The sequence below is a fragment of the Sinocyclocheilus anshuiensis genome, unplaced genomic scaffold (genome assembly GCF_001515605.1).
Source record: "Sinocyclocheilus anshuiensis isolate Anshui unplaced genomic scaffold, SAMN03320099.WGS_v1.1 scaffold733, whole genome shotgun sequence".
Taxonomy (NCBI): Eukaryota; Metazoa; Chordata; class Actinopteri; order Cypriniformes; family Cyprinidae; genus Sinocyclocheilus; species Sinocyclocheilus anshuiensis.
Window position 1 is genome coordinate 1,136,583 of NW_015539923.1, and position 23,585 is coordinate 1,160,167.

Sequence of the window (23,585 nt, forward strand, 5' to 3'; positions counted from 1 at the left end):
TACATTATCCCAAATGTTTCGAAGAATGTTTAAATCCAGAGAAATAAGCAATTTTAACTAGTGACACGGATTGTGTCCATAGTGTCATTGTGTCGCCTGCCAATGACATCATACACCCTCGATTTCCAGTTTTGTTTTGTAGAAAACATGGAAACACCAAAGACGCTTTAATATGTTATGCGTTTTAATAGACCCGTGACGACCGCACAGAGTAGCATTATAACAGAATTTTCAAATGTATCTAGTATGATAAAACAGCGCTGCTTTACCCCACATACGCATAACCTGAAGCAGCAGAAGCGGTCGACTGTGGCATAATAAAAGCTCCGCTGCTTTCGAGCCGTGTGTCACGCTTGTTCAGCGGCCTCGTTTCGCTTCGATGGCTTTCAGCCTCATCCATGAACATGATTTCTGCCTGAGTCCCGTCGGATTGCATCGGCTGTGGGGATGAAGACGACAACTCCCATGATTCCACACTCAGTCACGGCGTCATACATTTTATGAGTTCATGCACTCCCTGGGAATCGAACCTACTCATGTCAAGCACACACTCATGTTAATAAAAGAGACTGCATAATGCAAACCAAAAAGTTATTGAAAGACATTTAAAATGTTTTGCTGAAAGAAATTCTATTGTGATTATTACTATAAATTATTACTATATAATAATAATAATAATCATTTAATAATATATACTATATCATTATTAATTATTACTATTATTCTATTATTATTCTATTATTTTCTATAAATTACTAAATGTAAATTCAGAGGACCAGCCTCCATTTCTCACAGGAAATCATCCCGTAGGTTTCCATTGAGGGTCCCACATAGGCCGAGTGTGGAGCCCATCCAGGTGCTGTCTAGCTGAAGGTAGATTCGTCCACCCTGCCAATCATACTGAAACCTCAGGCCAAAGACAGACCGCAGACCCACAAACAAAGATGTCAGCCGGCGAATGTTCACCATGTCTAACAAACAAAAACAAAAGGGAAATACAATTTATTTAATCCAATATATGTTCAAGTAACATAATGTTAAGTAATGTGTAAAAAGTAACATTTTTGCTTATTTTTTTATTTATTGCTCTACTTATAGCTTTTTACTATTCTTAATTATATCTCTATTATTTTTCTACTATTATTACTTAATCTTACTATTTATAAGCATTTTTAACTAACTGAACATATATGTATTACTGCATTTCTACGTTCAGAACTGAACCTAGAAATGTGAAATAAAAGATAATGGACTTTAGTAAAAATTTGAAAATTAGATATGATCTAGAACTGACCCTCACAGTTTTGCTTTCATCAAAATTAATAGGCTGCCTATTCATTTTGAATACATTTACTATTAAAGTGGCCCAATACTGATGTAAAACTGAGAACTTTACCATCTGAGTAAGGCAAATTGACAGCCATACTGGCCCCAATAACAACTTCCCCCTCTCTGGTGAGAGTGACCTGCCTGCTGACATCTTCATCCACCACCAGAGCCACTGAGTGGATGCAAGAGTGCTCCTGAGACTGAGAGACGAGAGACTCCATTAAACACAAACAAAACATCTTGATGCCAAACATACCCAGAAACATACTTCTTACCTCTCCACAGGCTGTGTACAGTAGTGTCACAGTAAACTTGGTGCTGCTGCGGCTCTTCACTAGCACATACTGGCAAGAGCCCATGTGCATGAAAATCCGCCCATCAAAAGTGGTCACATGTGCGTCACCCATTACTGTGCATTCCGCTGGAGGTTAAAAAAATTATAATTTAATTCCAAAATCATTTTTGACAACACACTTACTTTTTAAGTTATGCAGCCCCAAAGGGAAGATGGTGATGACAAAAATATGAGATGGGAGGAAAAATAATATTTTAATGTTTTTGCGTTTTTGCGTTTGCTCACAAAAGTTGAGTTTCTGCTTGCTCGTAAAACTTTTGCATTTGCACAAAAAAAACAAAAAAAACATTCACATGCAAAGAAAGTTTCTTTGGTGAACGCAAATGTCTCAGTAGAAAGCTATATCAAAACATTGTGGTAAAAATAACTTAGAAGTTGTGTTATACTAAAAATACAAAGATGCCTGTTTTGATGTGGTATTCTGTAAAACTGGGGTATACAAAGTTTTTATTTACCAGTGCAATTATTCTCTGTGCAGTTCCACACTCCTCCCATACAGACACTGAAAATGTAATTCACATTATATTAATTCATTAATTGATTTAAATGATTCATGAATTTAACACATGAGAAGTTCATTTGTTATGGAACCGTTTTCTATAATTAGCTACTACGGTTAACTGTAGGTAAAAAAAAAATAAAGAAAGTTTTGTTTGGTGTTTTAGGTGTAAAAGAGTAAAAATTTGATGTTTCTAACCAGACAGTGCAGCCCTGCTCCAATACATGACCAAGAGGATATGGTGTACCATGGTACACACAGGGGCACTGAGACACTGCTATACAGGTGCCATTCTGTAAGATCAAACCTGAGAAAAGCCAGACAGAAAGAGAGCCATGAGTAAAAGAAGTCACTAAAATCATACCAAAGTTAAAATGTTCAACAAATAACTGCAACATGCATTCTGAAGTGCCCTAAACTGCTTATTTGTGTAGTCCTTATAATAGCAAACATTCACAAATATTAAGATTTTTATGCTCATTTAAGCATCTGATTATTGGTCTTACTGTACCATCTGGGCAGTAGCATCCATCCAGACAGTGTAGATTGGTTCCCAAACACTCTTTCTCAAACATGCATGTAGGTGGGCAGCAGCTGATACAGTCTCTGTGGACAAAACTATCCTCACATCTGTCCGCTGAAACACAAACATATTACATCACAAGCTGCAAAGTTTATGACATGCGTTTCCTTTATGACATGAAAGCCGACTGACCGCATGTAGGAAAACTGTCCCTCCACTCTCTGACGGGGTATCCCACATGAGAACAGGCCCTGGTGTACTCAACAAGAGTCCGACAAAATGTCTCCTCATCATCTGACCTAGAAATAATAATAATAAAAAAAAAAAAGAAAGGTTAATAAGCACTAAACAGCCAAAAGTACAAATGGTTCTAAGAAAGAACATAGGGGAAAAGTCAATTCTTTCAGTATGGTGATGTGAGACTGTAAGAGCACTAAAGCTGCAAGTTCAACATCCTCTTGCAACCTGATCCTCTCACTACCTCTTCAATCAACAGTTGAGTCTGAATCTGTTCATAACTACCAGCAGCTATTTCATCACTGTAATCAATACACACACACACACACACACACACACACAAACTCTTACAAATTCTAGTACAAGCACAAACACATGCATGCACACACATACCTATATAGGCTACATATATTCACAAACACTCTTTCTGCAGCTTTTGACATATGCAAGGTATTTTCATTACTATAATTAACATAATCCTGTTGGAATTGGGAGGTGTGGAATGCTGGAAATAAGCTAGGGAGGAAAAAAATATTCAAGAAGGGAGAGGGACAGAGAGAAATGCTTATTCTAATTAAAATCCTAAATGTAAGAAACAGAAATGTTCAACATTAACATTAGCACAAAGGTTAATATTAATACTGTTAGTATGCTACAATTAGTCATCTTACTTTAAGTTCACTGTTTATTTTCTACAGTCATGTTCCCACATTTTAAGCTAATAATTGCAAAAGATCAAATTACAGAATTCCCAATTAATTTTAGTTCTAAGACAACCGGCCTTAAAGTTCCAGTGATCCAATGATTGCTGAAATTTAAAAGAAGGTTTAAGAAGTTTGATATCAGTGTTCTTATTGTTAACTAAAAATAAACTATTAAAAATATGAATGTTGTCATTCATTTATTTGAATAATTTATTAACTAAAATAAAGATAAAATAAAATAAAATTCAAACATTACTTTAGAAAAATGTTGATTTGGCAACTGAAATTAAATAAGTTGAAATTGAAGGACTAAAATTACTAAAACTAAAATGGAAATAAAAATAAATGTAATTAATATGAAAAAACGTAATAAATTACTTATATTAAAAATGTCTAAAAATGTAATTGAAAAATGAAAATTAATATGAATAAATCCTATATTATTATATAAATAATACTGAAAAACTCTTTAAATAAAACTGATGAAAAAGTCTATCAAACAAGTCTAAGGTGATCTCTCACTCTAGCAAAATCTGGTAAGGCCTGTCAGTTTAGATAGTTTTACAGTATTTTTTAGACAAGCAAACTGACCAGCTAAACACAAGTTTGGTCTGGCTGGGAGACCATAGAACCGCTTAATCCAGCTAAGATCAGCAATCCACCTTTAGCTTGTTTTTTTCAGCAGGGTTCAACTTCAGTTACACCATTTAGACAAAAGCACCACACTTGACTTACACACACATGTCCGAAACACAGCTGGCGACAAATGGATTTGGGTCAATGTTCTCATGGCAGGAGATGAAAGGAAAGAAAAGCAATGCGCTGCACTTCTCAATGGCATCCTGCTCAGATAACACACAAACAGGCAAAGTTGCTAAAACACATTTTAAGTTGAATAATCAAAAATATTTTCTGACCTTAAAAACTCTTGTTTTAAACTATCATACATTCTAAGACCCATTTAGCTTAGTTCAAACCCATTATGCAGTGCGTGAAAGCGTACATCCATATCTGACTCAGATGAGCAAGGTCCAGGGAAATCATCATCAACCTCAGGACAGGGTCTCTCTTGGGGCAAATCTACTGCCCAGCTGTTCCCAAAATCAGCAATGTCTTCAGAGACTATACCTAATAGTGCAAAATGCAAAGCATGAAGGACACCATAATACACTTTTTCCAACAGAAATGATAAAATTCTGTTTAAGAATTAAATTGCCCCTAAAATGTTACAACTCATCTCTAAATAGACAACAGTGGGATTGACTGAGTATCCAACTCTGCTCAGCTTTGATATAATTGTCCTGAATTTGCTGCTGACTGAGATGATGAGTGTGTGTCTGGGCCTGTTTGTCTCACCGCGGCTGCTGCTGAGATCATCCGATCCGTCATCATTATAGTTTCCACACAGACCACAAGGCCTTCCTTTGTGTGCTTCGGTCATTTTGAGGTAGACTCCAGAGCTTCCGTCCCACGCCAGAGAGAAGCCAAACGTGCTCTTCACCAGGATATAGTCAGCCAAGCGCTCAATGAAAACATTACGCACTGTCTGTGGCAGACTCAGTCTGATAAATGCACAAGAAACAGACAAAAGACACAAGAATTTGATTAAGTTTGATATTGAAATGTGTTGCCTGGGACTTTTTTGGATATTATATCATCATCATGCTATCATGACCTCAAAGCTATTTAATACCAAAAGTGGCCAAGGTTTCGAATGTTCTCTGACAAAACATACACATCAAACCGAATGATTTATCTCCCCATCAGCATATTTTTTTCTTTAATACCTGTAGTTTAATTCATCCAAGATTCACTACTGTTCAAAAAGTTTGGGGTCGTTAAGACTTTTTAATGGTTTCGAAAAAGAGGACTCTTACGCTTAAGGGTGCATTTATTTAGTCCAAAATACACCAAAAACAGTAATACCCTGAAATATGATAATAATTTAAAAGAACCGTTTTCTATTTTAATATATTTGAAATGTGATTTATTTCTGTTATGAAAAGCTGAATTTTCAGCATCATTACTCCAGTCTTCAGTGTCACATGATCCTTCAGAACTCATTCTAATCATGCCGATTTGCTGCTCAATAAATATTTCTTATTATCAATGTAAAAAAAAAGGCGCTGGTTAATATTTTTGTGGAAACTAAGTTTTGAGTTTTTCATGATTCTTTAAAGAACAGGAAGACTAAAAGAACAGCATTTATTTTAGAAATCATTTGTAACATTATATAAATGTCTTTACTATCACTTTTGAGTAATTTAATGCATCCTTGCTAAATAAAAGTATCAATTTAATATTAATAAAATGTCCAAACTCACCTATGTCCTCCCTTTAGCACCTGATAACCACTAATATAGATTTCCTCTTCATTTGGGAAGAACAGACTCAGACCACGTGGACATGAATACACTGAAGCTCTACATGAACGACTGTTATGAAACTGCCAAAGAGAAATCAAGTAGCAATGCAGGTATCAAAAGAAAAACATATATAGCAAACAGACCTGGCGCAGCTGTAACTTACCCACACTGTATACTGGGGCTCTGTGGAATGGCAGTCTTTGGCCAGGATATACGAACAGGTTCCAGGGAAGTAGTAATACATTCCATCAAAGGTCTCAAAATGATGCTGACCCCATGAACGGCAAATCCCATCCCTGTCCTGACCATGGTTGGGAACTGACACAAAAAAAGACAAAAATCTCCTATACAAAAAAACTATTGTGGTTGGTAGGTCCTTGTAATACTATAGAATTATGGAACTGAATGGTTACAAATATGTGCACCGTTTTGGAGAAGACTCGTTTACTCGTTTACATCATCTGTTTGATCAGAAATACAGTATAAATAGTAATACTATGAAATGTATTATTCTATGAAATTTGAATATATTTTAAAATGTAATTTATTCTGTGATGACAAAGCTGAATTTTTAGAAGCCATAACTCCAGTCTTCAGTGTCACATGATCCTTTAGAAATCATTCTAATATGCTGATTTTGCTGGTCAAGAAACATTTCTGATTATTATCAATGATGAAAAACGCTGTGCTTAATATTTTCGTGGAAACAAATATTTTTTGGTTATTCAACCATTTAATTCAATATTTGTGCCCCATGTAATCTATGCCCCGTTGGGCATGTAATCAGTATAGCTTATATAAATACTGTATACGTAGTAACCTGTTATTCTGTTGGTCATACCAGCTGCCTAGCTTTATAGTGAGTGGTTAATTAAACACACATACAGAGCTCTTTGTAACCAGCCATCTATTCCCAGAACATCTGTAATCCAATGCTACCAAATGCAGTAAAACATAGTCACGTAGATTAACTGGAACCAGTGAGTAATGCCACTTGAATTCTAGTGCAGTAATTAAATTCAGGGTTCCTTCATCCACATTTAATGGTCAGCACTGGGTGGCAGATGATAATATCAGACCGTACCTTACTATAATTACATGGAGACAAGTTTCATTTTGAATTTAATATAACTTCAGTGTGTGCTTCTTACTGATTTGACAGCGATCCCCGAGACCCTGGAACTGAGCACAATCACAGCGTCCTTCTTCCTGGCACCAGCCACCATTAAGACACCCACAATATTCTACAACACAAACAAACACAGAAAGGTACATTGCACAACGCATTAATATGAAACTTACAATTATGGGCCAAGCACTGAAGGTGAATAGCTCCAGTGTTTTTGTTGTGACAGATTTTTGATTTTTCTTTGCTTGGCAGTCTAAAGCAACCTAAAGGACTGTATAGATGATTTTGAATAGTTTACTGTTCAACTTTGGGGTCTCCTACTCAAAGCTTCCAAAGCCTCATTAAATCATTAATTTAAATGTCTAACCATTAAATTGACCACTGGTTTTTGGATACTCCCAATGTTATTTTAGCATCATTGAGATACTATTATAGTTTATTATAGTATACTATTATATTCAATTGTGTGGTTTAAAATTATTCCAAAATAATATTTAAAGGCAGTAACAATTTGAACAATATTTTGGAAACACTTTACAATAATATTTCATTAGTTAACATTAGCCTAGTTAACATGAACTAAGAATGAACAATACTTTTACAGCATTTATTAATCTTAGTTAGATGCTATTTACACTAAGTGAAAATAGCAGTATTTTCTTAGCGATATGCTATTTACACTAAGTGCAAATAGTTATAGATTCTATTTACACTATGTAATGTTACTTTTTTTCAATATTTTCTTTCAGCGTTTTTTATTTTTATTTAAACATTTATTTCAACTAACATTTTGTAATGGTTTCAGTTAACTATAATAACCCCGCATAATCCTTTATCCTTTAAATTTTATTCATTATTGGTAAAAATGAATCTAAAAACATTTGGCCTTAGATGACCAAATCACACAAAGCTTAGTTCACAATTAAGCTGACAGTGGCGTAACTTCACAAAACATTAGTTTATTGAAATATAACTTCATAACTGATGTTTCTAGCATGCAAACTCAAGTATGACTGTACATATCTCTGCAAATCTTATGTGTTTGTGTGTGCACACAGTATACAAAATACCTGTTGATGCATCTCTCGCTGTATAATTATGAAGAACTCTTCGTGGTAGCGCTGAATCAGACAGCACTGTGCTAAGGGTCTGCAGAGCAAAAAAAAAACAGTACTAAGAATTTGCCAAGTGCTTGGGTCTATTGGCTTATAGTGGCAACAGTACCATGTCTAGCCACTAAGCCATGTTGGTGAACCTGTCTTGGCATTCCTTCACATGGTTTTGCCACTGCAGACATTTGGGAGTGGAGCTTTCAGTGGCTGTAGCATTTGTGTAAACTCCACAAAGACAGCTTTGTCAGCACTGAGAGTGTATCTCAGTATTTGTGAGTGTGTGTGTGTGTGTGGTTGTCGCTTTCTCTTAGGTATACTCACCTCTTCACGGAAGAGATCCCGTTTCTGCCGCAGTGCATTAACCCTCCTTTTAAAAGTGGCACAAAGAGAGCAGTATTAAAAGTGCGGCGACTGTGAGACTAAAGGTTCAGAAACACTTAAGATGCCATGCAGTCACAGTCACAGTCACGCTGATGGACTGCATGATTCTCAAGGAACTGGTTTAATGGTTACTGCAAAACATTAGACCAAACACTTAACATCTTATCAGTGATTGCATGTAGAACTTGACACTGTCTCTCTGCTCAAAACCTCCTTGTTATAGCGGATGTTTGATAGGGTTCACCAGTTTTTAAAGGTATAATCAAACTGCAATCTATGCTCAACATGTTAAAAATCTAAAAACATTATGATCATACACCTAGCCATCAGCATCACAAAGTCAACAGCATCAGAACAAGAAGTTGGATTCAACCACATACCTGGGCAGTTTATTTTCTGAGTTTGATTCCTGGCAAATAAATCCTGTCAAAAGCAAAATTATATAAACAAAACTCATGCATATTTATAAACGTATCTTTTAGTCTGTAAATACAGCATAGGATCAAAACAAAACTTTTTAGTAAATTCTTGTATAAGTACATAAAAGTCTATTATGCTTAGTACACTCAAAAAGTTTTGAATGCTTATTTTTTTTAAGTTTTTCACATCTTAAGATAGATTTACATAATTAATTAATTCAGAGATTACATAAATGACATCCAATATAGCAAACAACACTCTAAAAAAAAATGGTACAAAAGCTGTCACTGGGGCGGTATCTCTTTAGAAGGTACACATTTGTACCTAAAAAGTCCATATTGGTACCTTAAAGGAACACATTAGTACCTAAAGTGTATATTAGTATCTTCAAAAGTGCACCTTTTGAAAAGGTACCGCCACAGTGACAGCTTTTGTACCTTTTCATCTGAGAGTGAAAACCCCCTAAAGAATTGTACCATTTTAAACTTTTTTTTTTTTGTCAAAATACCATTTATAAATTAATATGGGATCTCTACGTTTTTAAAATGTTTTTGTTATTTTGTTGAATGTATTATGACTAAAACAATATTACCACAATTTAACTGTAGTAGGAAAAAAAAGAAGGTATTTCAGGAAAACTATGGTACCATAGTAGATTTTATAAGGGCAATGTGTACATTATTAATTCATAAAAATCTAAAATTCTAAATTATTCCAAATTTAAATTAGACTTACCTTGAAGCACAAATAGCTTGAAAATGAAAAGTGTACAGAGTGAAAACAGTTGAATGTCCCGCTGTTCGTTCATCTCAGTCGACGGGCGTCCTTCAACGATCAAGAAATTACGAGTTTCATCATTTTAGGAGGATCGATTGAAATTCTCCTTCAGAAAAAGATTCTCATAGGATTAATCAAGTTAAAATCTCTGAGGCACGATTAACAAACTAAAGTGATTTGTCCCAGAGTAGTGAAGGATAAACGTCCATCTTCTGTACAGTCAGAGGAGGATGATGTACTGCGCGTTCTGCGGCATCAGGAGGACGGAGCGCACCTGCGCGCAGGTAACAGGTAACTCATCATCTACCTACATACAGATCAGATGATATCCCAGTCACAGGAGAAGTACTCTGAACACAAGTTTAATTTCACTCCACAATGACAGTTTACAGCACAGTCAATGGATATGATTATTTATATTTTTCATATTTTAATCTAGTATTGTGGTATCGTCTTGCTCAGTGTCACAATGGTGATAAATTACCGGTTGCAAATATCACACCTACAAATGTTAGCTAAACATGAAACCACTGCGCTAACGTTAAGTTACCTTTCAAAGTCATTCAGTGACTTTCAAGGGGGGAGCAGGGGGTTTGGGGTTTCAGTCTCGAGACTTGTCCAACCGTAGTGCCCGTCTTTTGATAAACAAACACTTTGTTTGTGATATACTTGCGATACAGAAATATGCTACATAAATATTAATGATAGTAAAGTTGCTTACTTTCGTCTGTTACGGATCCTCACTGAAAGAAAGCGCTCGAGCAGCCTGCTGTTGCTATGGTTTTGTTCGCGAGCGTCTATTTACTGCGCTAAACGTAATCTTTGAACGTAAAGTTTTGTGGTTATTAAAATTATATTACAAATTATTTAATAATTTTCAAAGGTTCGACATTTTAAGGACATTTCTGTCATTGTAACTTTATCCGTCTCGCGCAAAATGCCTTTGGCGCCTATTTAAGAGTTTCAACTATTTAAGTTTTTTTATTTTTTATTTTTTTGGATAGGCTATACTGCTCACTGTGAACTCATTTATTCCAGCCCAAATATATTTCCTGCTGTTATTAAAAAAATAAACATCCACTAAACGACTTAAACAAGCAGGTCAACTGTGTGACTTACTGTATATTGTAATACAGATTCATCAATCTTTCAGAAAACTTTCTCTGCATTATATGAATCCTGTGATAAATAGGTAGGCCGACTGAAGTAAAAAATAATTTCTTTAGCTATGGCTACAAATTTGTCAAAATCTGTTTACTTCCTTAAGCAGTGTGACATGCTTAAGTACATACTTAATTAGGAAATGATGCTATTTAAAAAATATTTGTTTTTTTTTTTATTATAAATGTTTGTTAACATTAATATGTAGGCTAGTTTTATGATATCATATATAATTAAGAGGCTACATGGATTATTTGTACTAAAAGGATTTATTATGTGAATTTAACAAAAGCAAAATGTGATTAAAATAGTACCCAGTTACAAAATATAGAAATATACACTTTACACCAGGCCTATAAATATACATAAACTTGACGCAAAATCCTGATGTTGTTGCCTAAAAAGATAATGCCCGTTATTTTTCAACTATCCGGTTATAGACATAGATATAGACATATATAAGACAAATTATTCACAAGATACATTTTCCCTCCAACCCAAACAAGCACTGCTTTGGCGCGCATAGGCCCAGTGTTGCCAACTCATTTTCAGAGAAAGTTGCTAAAGGAAGGTCGATTTGTTGCTAAAAGTTGCTAAATGACGTTGTGATGTCATTGCTCAATGACGTCATTGTGTAATCACGACGCAAAATTGTCACATCATCAAATCTCAGCAAAAAATATATTTTATATGTGTTAATTTAGATTTGTTTTTAAAATAATATGCATTATATAATATTAAAATATAAATAACTGTATTTTTAAATACACTGAATTATTGAAAACTTACACATTTTTGAATGATTACAATTTAAGTTTTTTTAGTAGCTAGTAAACTCTACACATTCTCAACAATTATGCTTTAAGCAGTGTATTAGTAGTTAGTTAGTATGCTACACTCTAAGAAAAGTCTGTAAAAATAAGGCACAATCTACTATGTTAATATGAAAGAATTTTCCGTAATGGTTTTTTTTACCTGTATTTTAAATTACGCATTGTGTTTTCGGGTTACAGGGTTACAAAGGATGATGGATAATGGATAATGTCCTGAAAGATTTTCAATTTTTTTTACAGTGTACTAACTGATCAACAATCGCAGGTACAAGCTACTAACAAAGTGTATCATAAATGAACAATTATTCAATTATTCAATTATTATTATTATTAAATTGAACAATTGCAAATAGCAGCTAACTCAATTCTCGTGATGTGTGTACTGCTAGGCATCTGTGGTTTCCTCTTTTTGTGTAATTTGGATGGACAATGTGTGCCTTTTTATTGTCTGAGTCCTTATCAAAAATTGCTAAAAGTTCCCAAATAAATGTTTAAAATTGCTAAATTTGTTGCTAGGTGCTTTTGGAAGAAAAAGTTGCTAGGGTAGTCTGAAAAGTTGCTAAATTTAGCAACAAAATTGCTAAGTTGGCAACACTGAATGCGCGTACACAGAATTGATTTCTCTTTCGCATATCCTTGCATCTGAATGAACACACACACAAAATTATCTCGGCAAGTATTCTCGTAAACACAGTCGGTTATGTCTTAAGTGAACGTAAATAGTGGAGAAAGAAATCTCCTGTGCATCATTATATTGGATCCGTGCATTCGGTCTTAAAGGGGCAGCAGCCTATAAACACCTGCTGTTCCATAAGCGCCACCTGCTGTCAGAGAGTGACATTTGCGTCTCATTCACAAAGCTAAAATCAAACCATTCTGTTTTTGCTTCAAATTTCGAAATTATACAATCTAATTGCAATCTAAATAACATGTATTATTCAATTATTATTATTATTAAATTGAACAATTGCAAATAGCAGCTAACTCAATTCTCGTGATGTGTGTACTGCTAGGCATCTGTGGTTTCCTCTTTTTGTGTAATTTGGATGGACAATGTGTGCCTTTTTATTGTCTGAGTCCTTATCAAAGGTTGCTAAAAGTTGCCAAATAAATGTTTAAAATTGCTAAATTTGTTGCTAGGTGCTTTTGGAAGAAAAAGTTGCTAGGGTAGTCTGAAAAGTTGCTATAAATTGCTAAGTTGGCAACACTGCACAGGCCATTCGAATAATGACATCATCGAGGCGCGCCGGCGTCCATTAATGTTTGCGTACGGGGAATAATGGCGATGTGCACAATATTACGATGTGCTTCTGTTAGTTTGACCTCCTCGCTGCCTCGACTGTCAAACAGAAACGCTCTGATTCCAGCTAGACTGCTGGCGAGGACATGTTATATAAGAGCCCTGAGCACCACCACTCGATTTTGCGCAGGTATTCGAACTTATGGATGTTTACAGGCGACTCGCGTGAAAGTTTAGATCTGTATCTGTGCACTGATGTTGCAGTCATTTTCAAATGCTATGGTAGTGATAAACTCAGAATGAACATTGCACATTACATGAACATTTGATTGCATATTTACGTGCACCGTTACTCTACGCTGTTTTACCCTTTCGCTCATTCTGCAGCACTGAAGTTCACAGACAAACACGAGTGGGTTCGCGTGGACAGTGGTGTGGCAACAGTGGGCATCAGTAATTTTGCACAGGTTAGACTGGTTATTATTAAAGCTACATTTTTATAGGAAGAGGTGTTTTTTGGACTATATTAGATGTGTTGTCATGGGTTTATAATGTTTTCAGGAGGCATTGGGGGACGTGGTCTACTGTGGGCTCCCTGAAGTTGGTACAAAGTTATCACAGTCTGGTAACTATTCTTTCTCTGGAGAATACTGCTTTTGAAAAACTTGTTCTGTAAAGAGCACATTCACAGTAGGATACAGCTATTTATAACAAAATACAGTTATTTGTTAGTAGTAAATCAAGCAAATATTATGATTAATTATTATTTTGTTTGCTTATTTACTGGCATCTGTACCGTAGATGAATTTGGTGCTCTGGAGAGTGTTAAAGCAGCAAGTGAGTTGTACTCTCCTCTGACGGGGGAGGTGACAGATGTCAATGATGCCTTGGCAGACAACCCAGGACTGGTCAACAAATCTTGCTATAAAGACGGTGAGACATTACTTCAAACTCTTTTGGACTCAAACTGGCCTGGAATAGTTCACCCAAAAATGAAGATGAACCCACCCTCAAGCCATCCAAGATTTAGATGAGTTCTTCATTAGAACAGATTTGGAGAAATGTAGCATTACATCACTTGCTCACTAATGGATCCTCTGCAGTGAATGGGTGCCGTCAGAATGAGAGTCCAAACAGCTGATAAAAACATCACAATAATCCACACTTCTCCAGTCCATCAGTCTTGTGAAGCAAAAAGCTGCATATTTGTTAGAAACAAATCAATAATTAAGATATTATCATTTTAAATCTAAAATAGGAGTCCATAATCCATTATAACGCTCCTGCAGGGAAAAAGTCCATCACCTGTTGTCCTCTCACATCAAAATCCAAAGGTGCATATTTCTCTCCTGATTTGTTATTTTTTGGTCTTGATGGATTTGTTTTTTATAAACATGAAGCTTGATTCTAGCCTTCCGATATTAATCGATAGACTGGAGTCATGTGGATTACTTGTGAATTATTTTGTTGTTTTAATTAGCTGTTTGGACTTTCATTCTGATGGCACCCATTCACTGCAGAGGACCCATTGGTGATCAAGTAATGTAATGCTAAATTTCTCCAAATCTGTTCAGATGAAAAAAAAAACCTCATCTACATCTTGTATGGCCTGAGGGTGAGTACATTTAAGTCTTGTGATCAGATTTAAGTAATAGTTATTTAAAAAAAAAATTGTGTGTTTTGTTCACAGGCTGGCTGATGAAGATGACCGTATCTGTTCCTGAGGAATTGGATGGACTGATGGATGAAGCTGCTTATGAGAGATACATCAAATCTATAGAGGACTAGAGTGTGCTGCTGGCATGTTGCATATAGGGGATAATTTAAAAACAATCAATTTAGGAATGTTTATAGTAGTTGATTTAGTTTAGATGTTCTCCTAAATTACATTTTCCCATCCAACCATACCCAGCCACTGGAGGGGACCACATAGACACAACATTATGCACTTCGCTTGAAAAACAACAAGCATACCTGGTTGGATTGAGCCAGTTACTGTATGTAGCCACAGAGACACAGCCTATGTAACGGTTTCATCTCTTTTGTAGATGTTACACTGTTCCTGAAAAATGTTGTCATTGCTCTGAATAAGCTACAAATAAAGTGTGGAAGTATGAATGACACCCAATGTCCAGTCTGAGGACAGCTATGAAACCTGGTGAAATGTTAGTTTTGAGGACTCATAACTGAGTTAAAGTGTTTAACATTAATTAACATTAAACCACTATTTAAACTATTTTAGACATCTTGCTTTTTGATGCCAAATGTGCCTCTAATTTACAAAATGAACCCAATGTCTGCAAATGAATTATTTTAAGTTATTTTATAAAGTACCATTAAAGAAAACAAAACGAGTCATAAATATGTCAAATTTCCAACACCATGATGGATGTGTTCGTTTGTACAAGAAGAAATTTACTCATGCTGCATTTATAGTCAACATGAAAAACTGACCATACTTGCTTCCAAACATAGCTGCTTAAAAGTCAAAATAGTGTCCAAAGTCTGTTATTCTGACCTCTAGATGTAATAAAAGAATAAGATTTTTGACTCATATCTACCAGGTAAAAACCTTAAGTCTGATAACTTTGAAAAGTAACGAGACATTATATAAACACATAAGCAATAATAAAAGTACATCTAATTACAAAATACTGTCTTATACAAGTTATTTGTATTACATCTTTTTTTTTACCAAAGTCTGTCAAATGTTTGTTAAAAGTTAAAGGCACTAAGGGATGGAATACACTACACAACTTAAATTCTGAGCAGATGTAGTTATTAATCAGTTAAAGATAAAAACTGGACAACATGCTTAGGGAAGTGTGTGTCTAAAAGCAAAGTGGAATGCAGCCATTGTGGAGTGCACATCTGATGGACACTTTAGTATCCCATGAGGCCACAGGAGAGGATTTGTGAATGGCAGTGAAGCGACCCAGCTGACACTGGTAGGTCATGTGACAATGACAACATGGGGGATTCATACCACCCATATTCTATATACAACATACTTTTTCAGAGCTTGTGAAGTAAATGTCAAACCAATTGTAGTACCTATAGACTAGTATGCGATTTCAGACGCAGCTAATGGGTTTTTAAATCTGGCTCAAAATATCAAACGTGCTTGATTTCCTCAGCCTAGATCAAAGTCTGAAGCTAAAAAATCTGAGTCTGTGCCAATAATACACTACATGAATATGTGCGAAATCAACTCCGACAACCGAAAATGTGCAGACTGACTGACTGGAGTTGCCTCATCCTGCAAATCTGTGCAAAGTCGTGTAGTGTATTCCAGCCTTGACATGTCAGTCTGTTATCTGTGGGGAACAGTGACACCTGTCTCTGGTTGGGGTACGTCTGGCCCGGCCGCGCAAGACTGGGTTGAGGCAAACCCTCCAGAAGACACCAGTCTATACGGGTTATCTTGCCTGTCTGGATCCTCTGAGTGGTGTTTAAACTCCATGCGGGTGATTACTGGGAGGAGAAACCCAGTTCCTTCACGACTCACAACATCCTCCATACTGCCCAGAGCTTCCTGCACCAGCCTTGCAGGAACAGGTACCATGTCACAGCCTGATCGCTGGTCTACAAACTCCCAAAAATGCCTTCTCACTGACGCAACATCCTGTAGAGACTGTGCACGTCGCTCATCAAGGTCAATAATGATCCGTTCTGGGTAGTTGCTGCCTAAAACCACACCTGTGAACAGAAAGCGATAGATGAGATAATTGTGATTTTGTTTTTAATTAAAGCCAACCCATTTTATCTCCATAATGTGATGTCTTTCCAAGTGATAAAAAAAGGTATGGAACTTGATTTTATTGGGAATACTGGTGGATAATATAACCAAAATCCTATATTGCAATATGAGTAATTTATTTGACAATAGTTATTTTTGCTGGAAATAACATAACGTTATGTGTAATTTACTGTGCTAGTGAATACACACCAAGTCACCAAGACAAAATTTAATTGTAATTGTCCGATTTAGTGCAATAAATTGTGAAAAACACTGCAATTCAGTACTCACATACTGTCAGGGGGCTTTAAGTGCTTGCACTTGGGTGTCCTTCAAAACAGTGTGTGAACACAGTTCTCTTTTGTGTCTATTTGCATGCTTAAAATCATTTTTAAAGGACTTTTTAAACATATTCATCACCTTTTAACTGCAATAAAATGCAAAAAAAAAACAACAACTCTGTATTCACATGCTATCTATTCACCAGCGACTTTATGTACATGTGCACACAGAAAACCGTCTTAGAACAGTGTGCTAGCTGAATTGTCTTTTGTGTATCAAGCCAAAACTGCTAAAAATCACTTGACTGTTCAAATGGGCAGAGCTTAATAAGCATTAAAAGAAAAAAAATTGTAACGGTGCCACACTACAATGGCACATAGAAATGGTTGTCAAATTTCTACCGGTTTATCGGTATATCAACGAACCCTTAATTGGAAATTGACCAGCATTTTTGCTGGATTCTTGTGCATTTTCAGTTATTTGACCACTACAAATATGAAACTCTAAAATGACTTTGAAGCATTTGCATGTGATATTAGCAGTGTATCTCATTTAATCTGTTTCAGTCCACGATAACCATGAACATATTACATAGTGTAACAAACCTGCTCTACGCAGCATTGATGCTGGGCACTTCCAGGGCTTATGGATGAGGTTATCAGGAAGTGCTTTCAGTTCAGGACACCACTGTCGCACAAAGATGCCATAGGGGTCACAGGTCAGCGCTGCATCAACAGGGTGCATTAAGAAGTTCCAGTGATCCAGTCCACACATTCCTCCATTCTGCCACATCATGGCATCTATGGCAACATCAGCATCTACCACCGTGTCCTGCAAAATGGAGAAAGAGTGTTGAGATGCCGTGTTTTACAAGTAATTTCTGATAAAGTCGACACATTCTCTATCAACAAACCAGAAAGCCAGTGTCTGAATGCTGAACTCGGTGGCACAATGCTTCTGTGTTGCAGATGGTTGCCAGGGTGTTGCTATTTGGTTTCTAGGGTACTTTGACTGGTTGCTAGGGGGTTTCTTACTGGATAAAAAGTCAAAATAGCCCACTCCCAAGTGAGAGCTATTGGATTATTTAATGTGGAAAAATATTACACTTCTTTTTTTTGTTTAGCTCTATGATTTTTACAAGGCTTTTTAAAAATGCCGGGTAGCCGGTGTTTTGTATGCGTTTGGCCAATCAGTGTACACATACATCCCTGGTAGTTACTATAGAACTGTTTTAGACCCTACTCTGAAGTAGGAGCTAATTTAGTTCCTCCAAACGAAGTTCCTAGAACTAAATACGTTCCTGCGGTGTGAACACACCAAAAACCGGGAACTTCCGCCAATAATTCTAGGAACTATGAAAAGGTTCCTCCGGTGTGAAAGCACCCATGGTTAGAGGTTTTGCATTAGCTGTAGCATCGCGTTTTTATGAAAGCTTATTTTGGCCAAAAATAAAAAAAATGATTACAATTTTTATCTCACAATTCGGACATTTTTTCCTCACAGTTTTAACTTCTTTTCTCAGAATTGCGTGTTTATATCTCTGAATTGCAAGTTTATAATCACAAAACAGCAAGTTATAAACTCATTTACATCTTGCAATTAAGACTTTTTTATTAAAAGTTCACTTATTTTATCACTATTAAAAGGTCACATCTCACAATTCTGATTTTTCTCAGAAATAATAAACGCAATTACAAAACATAAACTTACAATTATAAGGAAAAATTCAGAATTCTGACATACAAACTCGCAATTGCAAGAAAAAAAAATCACTAAATAATGATAAGAATAAGGATTTAGTGTCTTCTGCATGTCTCACTTGAAACCAGCGGTATCCGTCCTGCCAGGGAATATGCAGATAAGCGATGAGGAAGGAGGCCACCACGTGTCTCATGTAATTGTTCATCCAGTCAGTTTGCCACAGCTGTCTCATTGCTGCATCTTCCAGCGGGTATCCTGTCCTTCCACGCTGCCATGCCTTCAGATGGACAGGGTCTGAACTTCAACGCAGAGCCTGCACATGGGAGTATGCAAATGTAATTGCAAATGTAACATGTAACAATAATCGATGCCGCTAAGTTTCTAGGATGTTGTGGGTGCCTGTTTTATTATCCTGGCAAAGACTGGCAAAAATCATATATCTGATCAAGTAATAGCACTTCTCTCCTCAGCAAGTAACATGGTTTGAAGCCAAAATCCCATTCTTAATGGAATCATGTCTTTGTGGCGGTTTTTCTGCTGATTAAGGGATAATACAAGACTTCTTCACCTTACAAATGGTTGTCGAAAGCAAAAATGTTATGAAATGCATCACATTTTGTGAGAAAGTGTGATTTTTGAAATCAGCAGCCCTAAATTATTAAGAAACCAATATTGGATTTCAGTCAGCAAATATGAAGCAGGACGGTGCTATAAATATGAATCTTGCCTTGTACGGTGGCCTGAGGGACTCCCAGGGCAGGTCTGGGAAAAGGCACAGCTGCCAGTATGCCAGGTCTGCAGCGAGCTCCACGGGCGTCCCATAATAGGCTGCGTGCACTCAGCTGCCCAAAGTGCAAATATGGGGATAGAGAGCTGGTGTTGGGCTCATCCGCACGACTTGACTCCTACTCATAACGGTACACACCTATAGTGAAGTCAATTGATGAATGCAAAATGATGGATGGGCTTGTAATGCTGCTATATTAAAACATGCAGCCTGTAAATATGTCTTACCATTTTGCAGGAAGGCCTCAAGACTGGCCAGAGCTCCTTCCTCACTGAAGTACCATGATTTCCGAATGTTCACGGCCCAGTCAATCTGTCAATACCACATCATAAAAGCACTTTGATCATTTAAAATGGCAACATACAGTCTTAGGGACCGTTCACTCAGAACACAATTTTTGCATCCAACTGCACAACTTTTCTATTGCTTTTCTACATTATGTGAACTCATTAGATGGTAGTTTTTGACCGTTACAATTACACCTTGCATCTCTTGCAGTGTCTTGCACATGACACAACGTTAAAAAAAAAAACCCACAGCGCTCATGTTTAAATAAGTTCAACTTTCAAAAAACGTGTCTCAAGTCTCAAGAAAAATGCACTCTGTGTGAATGGAAACTAAGGTTACATAAAGACAGTACTTTCTGATGGTTAGTTAATAATAAAACATTCATCCTAGTAAATTCAAATTATTATCCAAATATTGTTTTATATGACACGTGATACACATTTCAGCATAGAATAAGCATAGATACGATAGATAAGATAGATTATAAAAAATAGTGATATTAATTAGTATATTAACATTAAAGTATAACTAGAGTTATTAGTTAACTGAAACTAAAACTAACTGCTTTAACATATCGTTAAAGCATACAACAGACTTTACAGTTTTATTCCTATCTAAATTATGAAGGATTTACGGAGGGGTTCAAGCCTAAAACATGATGAAATGTATTTTTTTCTGGCTGTTGACATTATTTTCTGATTTGTGGGATGATAAAAAGAGATATCCAAAACCATCTCTGCTTTATCCAATATGCAGGTTTCTGTTCAGGAAATGTATGCAAATTAGTTCATATTTAATTAGACACAGGCCTCGTTTGCATATTTAAACATAACATTTCAGAAATGCATAATTTGCATAATTAAACATAATTTTTCAGAACAATTGTAACACAATTATCTTAATTTACTGTGATTAATAAACTGGGGAAAGTATGGCAATATCTATATTAATAAAAAAAAAATTTACCCTACTCACCTGTAGCGTCTTGCTTTAAGGCATAATTAATATACTTTAAAATATAATTTATTCCCGTGAAGCAAAGCTGCATTTTCAGCATCATTACTCCAGTATAAAGTGTCACATTATCCTTCAGAAATCATTCTAATATGCTGATTTATTATCAGTGTTGAAGCTGTTGTGCTGCTTAATATTTTTTTTTATTTTTTTGGAACCTGTGATACTTTTTTCTTTGATTCTTTGATTAATAAAAAGTTAAAAAGAACAGCATTTATTCAAAATATAAATCTTTTCTAAAAATATAAGTCTTTACTATCACTTTTTATCCATTTAATTTATTCTTGCTGAATAAAAGTATTAATTTCTTTAAAAAAATGTAAAAAACACTGACTTTTGAATAGTAGTGTATATTGTAACACAACATTTCTATTTTGAAAAAACACTGTATCTAAGAATCCTGAAAAAATATCACAGGTCCCAAAAAAATATTAAGCAGCACAACTGTTTCCAAATTTTATTATAAATCTGCATATTAGAATGATTTCTGAAGGATCATGTGACACTGAAGACTGGAGTAATGATGCTGAAAATACAGCTTTGCTTCATAGGAATAAATTATATTATTATTTGTTTTAATTTTATAATTTATTTATTGCTTGCTGGTTTGCAATTTCACAGCTTTTTTAGCTTTGATATTTGAAGTGTTTTGCGGAGACAAAAAAAGTGCAGTTAAGTGATTGTACCAGCAGAGGGTGACTGCAATAATACCATCTAAAATATTGCTAGCCACAGAGGCTATATTATAAAAATTAATATAAGAATTATTTCATATATTATAATTTATATTTCATATATTATTTCATTTTATATCATTTATATCATTATTTCATAGATCATATAATATAATTATTTCATATAATTTTTATTTCTATTAAATAGATGACAACCCTTCTATATTGTACAAATACATATATTTTACTGGTTGAATAATTTCATAATAACAATTAAATGGCTTATGGCTTCAGTGCTCTTTTAAAACATATTCATCGACTCTCTTTGAAGCTCAGACAGATATACTCACACACAGAGACACACATATGCAGCAAATGGTGTAAAACAATGTGTTACTATCTTTTTCTTTCATGTGTATTGACTTACAAGTGGACTAAAGCCTTTCTAAAGAGGAACAAATAGCTTTCAAATGAAAATTGAACAGGGAGCTTGTGTTTGAGGACAGTGCAATCAATAATGTTTAGACGGCAGAACAAGTCTAACAGACAGCAGATCAATACAGACGAGCCCCCACCTCCCTCCGCTCTGTCCCACTGACCTCATCGTATGATCTGATCAGCTCTTTATTTAAAGCTCAGCGGCTGCTGAATGAAGGGCCGATTAGAGAGAAAGAGACTGAGAGTGGCCAGAAAGCAGTTCACCATTTCATTGGGTGACAAAAAAATCAAAATGTCACATAAAAACCCAAATAAACTACACTGTAAAAAATGACGGTGAATTTAACGGTAAAAGACTGTAAAAAAGCTACAGTAAAAACCGGTTAAATGGTTAACGGTAAATTCCTCTACTATATACGGTGAAAAACTGTATTGGGCATTCATTTTACGGTAGTATACCGTTTTTGTAAGTGAAAAAAGACCGTATAATTTACAGTGAATAACCGTAAATTGACATTCCCAGAATTCCCAGTGTTACATTTCAAATTGGATGTTTTTTGTTGAAATAACTATGTTTCTTAGTTTTTTCTTATCAGTTTTGTATATTAGGGTTGTGTGTTACACCTAATGTTGTTCAATTAAATTATAAAACTGACAAAAATGACAAAAACTGAAATTTATTGCATTATTTCAGTTTCATGTGTGTTACATGAAGGTGTTTAGTGTTTGTGTGAATGACACTGTGCACCTTCTATATATGTTATTATTTAAAAGCTGCTTGTGATGGGCTTTGGTTCATCATGTGACTTTCTCATCGCCACCTGCATTTGGTGGTTATCAGTGTATCCATAGATTCCATGTGACGTCACTGTGTTTTATCGCCGCCATTTTTGTGTCCGGTCACAGCTGCGCTACCTGTTTTAAGCCTATGATTACAGCTGTCAGAGAAGGATTAAAGAAGCACTCACAGAAGGATCACAAAAATTACAACATGCCCGGTATATGTTGTGCTGTTGGGTGTAACAACAGTCGTCAGAGAAACCCCGAACTACAATTTTACTCAATCCCAAAGGAGTTAGATCGGCGGAATAAATGGTTGGCGTTAATCAGAAGGGACCACTGGCAGCCAACCTCTAACTCCAGATTGTGCAGTCAGCACTTTGTCTCCGGTAACATTTATTTTTTAGCTCCCTTTTTCAGAAAGCTACCGTATTTTTTTACGGTAAAATTCCGGCAACCACTGCTGCCGTTTTTTTACCGTATATTTTACAGATTTTTTTTTACAGTGTAGATTTGGATATTTTCGAAAGAAAATGTGAGTGTGTTAAACACAAGTTAAGCTTAATCGACAGATGTTGATTACTACAAAATATATGCCACTAGCACCACCATAAAAAATGAATTACTTAAAAAGATAAAATCAGCATTATAATGAGGCACTAGAAGTAAATGGGGCCAATTTCGTAGGGTTTATGAGAAGAAATGCAAAAAACATTCAAAAATAATTTATTAATATTATATGAAATATAAAGCTGCTTAAATCATAATTATTGTGTGTGTGTATACTGTATATATATATATATATATATATATATA

At 35.5% G+C, this 23,585-nt stretch overlaps 3 protein-coding genes across 3 annotated transcripts in view; 1 reads left to right on the forward strand and 2 right to left on the reverse strand.

Moving 5' to 3' along the window:
- The window catches only part of LOC107686601 (otogelin-like protein), a 34,523-nt gene extending 25,785 nt beyond the window's left edge, over nucleotides 1–8,738 (reverse strand). The window contains exons 1-15 of the mRNA XM_016483662.1: nucleotides 8,701–8,738; nucleotides 8,576–8,618; nucleotides 8,213–8,291; nucleotides 7,165–7,257; nucleotides 6,177–6,331; nucleotides 5,972–6,093; nucleotides 5,004–5,209; nucleotides 4,651–4,775; nucleotides 4,383–4,489; nucleotides 2,899–3,005; nucleotides 2,695–2,820; nucleotides 2,431–2,490; nucleotides 1,605–1,750; nucleotides 1,397–1,529; nucleotides 794–971 (exon numbers count right to left, since the gene is read on the reverse strand). Coding sequence (XP_016339148.1) covers nucleotides 794–971; nucleotides 1,397–1,529; nucleotides 1,605–1,750; nucleotides 2,431–2,490; nucleotides 2,695–2,820; nucleotides 2,899–3,005; nucleotides 4,383–4,489; nucleotides 4,651–4,775; nucleotides 5,004–5,209; nucleotides 5,972–6,093; nucleotides 6,177–6,331; nucleotides 7,165–7,257; nucleotides 8,213–8,291; nucleotides 8,576–8,618; nucleotides 8,701–8,738 — 1,718 coding nt within the window. The remainder of the gene's footprint in view (nucleotides 1–793; nucleotides 972–1,396; nucleotides 1,530–1,604; nucleotides 1,751–2,430; nucleotides 2,491–2,694; nucleotides 2,821–2,898; nucleotides 3,006–4,382; nucleotides 4,490–4,650; nucleotides 4,776–5,003; nucleotides 5,210–5,971; nucleotides 6,094–6,176; nucleotides 6,332–7,164; nucleotides 7,258–8,212; nucleotides 8,292–8,575; nucleotides 8,619–8,700) is intronic.
- Nucleotides 8,739–13,046: 4,308 nt separating this feature from the next.
- LOC107686619 (glycine cleavage system H protein, mitochondrial-like) lies at nucleotides 13,047–15,189 on the forward strand. Its single transcript, XM_016483677.1, has 5 exons — nucleotides 13,047–13,256; nucleotides 13,454–13,533; nucleotides 13,628–13,691; nucleotides 13,868–13,999; nucleotides 14,757–15,189. Exons 1-5 carry the CDS (start codon nucleotides 13,106–13,108, stop codon nucleotides 14,852–14,854), a joined length of 525 nt encoding a protein of 174 aa, XP_016339163.1. The 5' UTR covers nucleotides 13,047–13,105; the 3' UTR covers nucleotides 14,855–15,189.
- Nucleotides 15,190–16,379: 1,190 nt separating this feature from the next.
- The window catches only part of LOC107686602 (cryptochrome-2-like), a 7,988-nt gene continuing 782 nt past the window's right edge, over nucleotides 16,380–23,585 (reverse strand). Inside the window, exons 2-6 of the mRNA XM_016483663.1 lie at nucleotides 19,803–19,887; nucleotides 19,516–19,616; nucleotides 18,907–19,065; nucleotides 17,693–17,918; nucleotides 16,380–16,765 (exon numbers count right to left, since the gene is read on the reverse strand). Of these exons, the coding sequence (XP_016339149.1) occupies nucleotides 16,380–16,765; nucleotides 17,693–17,918; nucleotides 18,907–19,065; nucleotides 19,516–19,616; nucleotides 19,803–19,887 (957 nt within the window). The remainder of the gene's footprint in view (nucleotides 16,766–17,692; nucleotides 17,919–18,906; nucleotides 19,066–19,515; nucleotides 19,617–19,802; nucleotides 19,888–23,585) is intronic.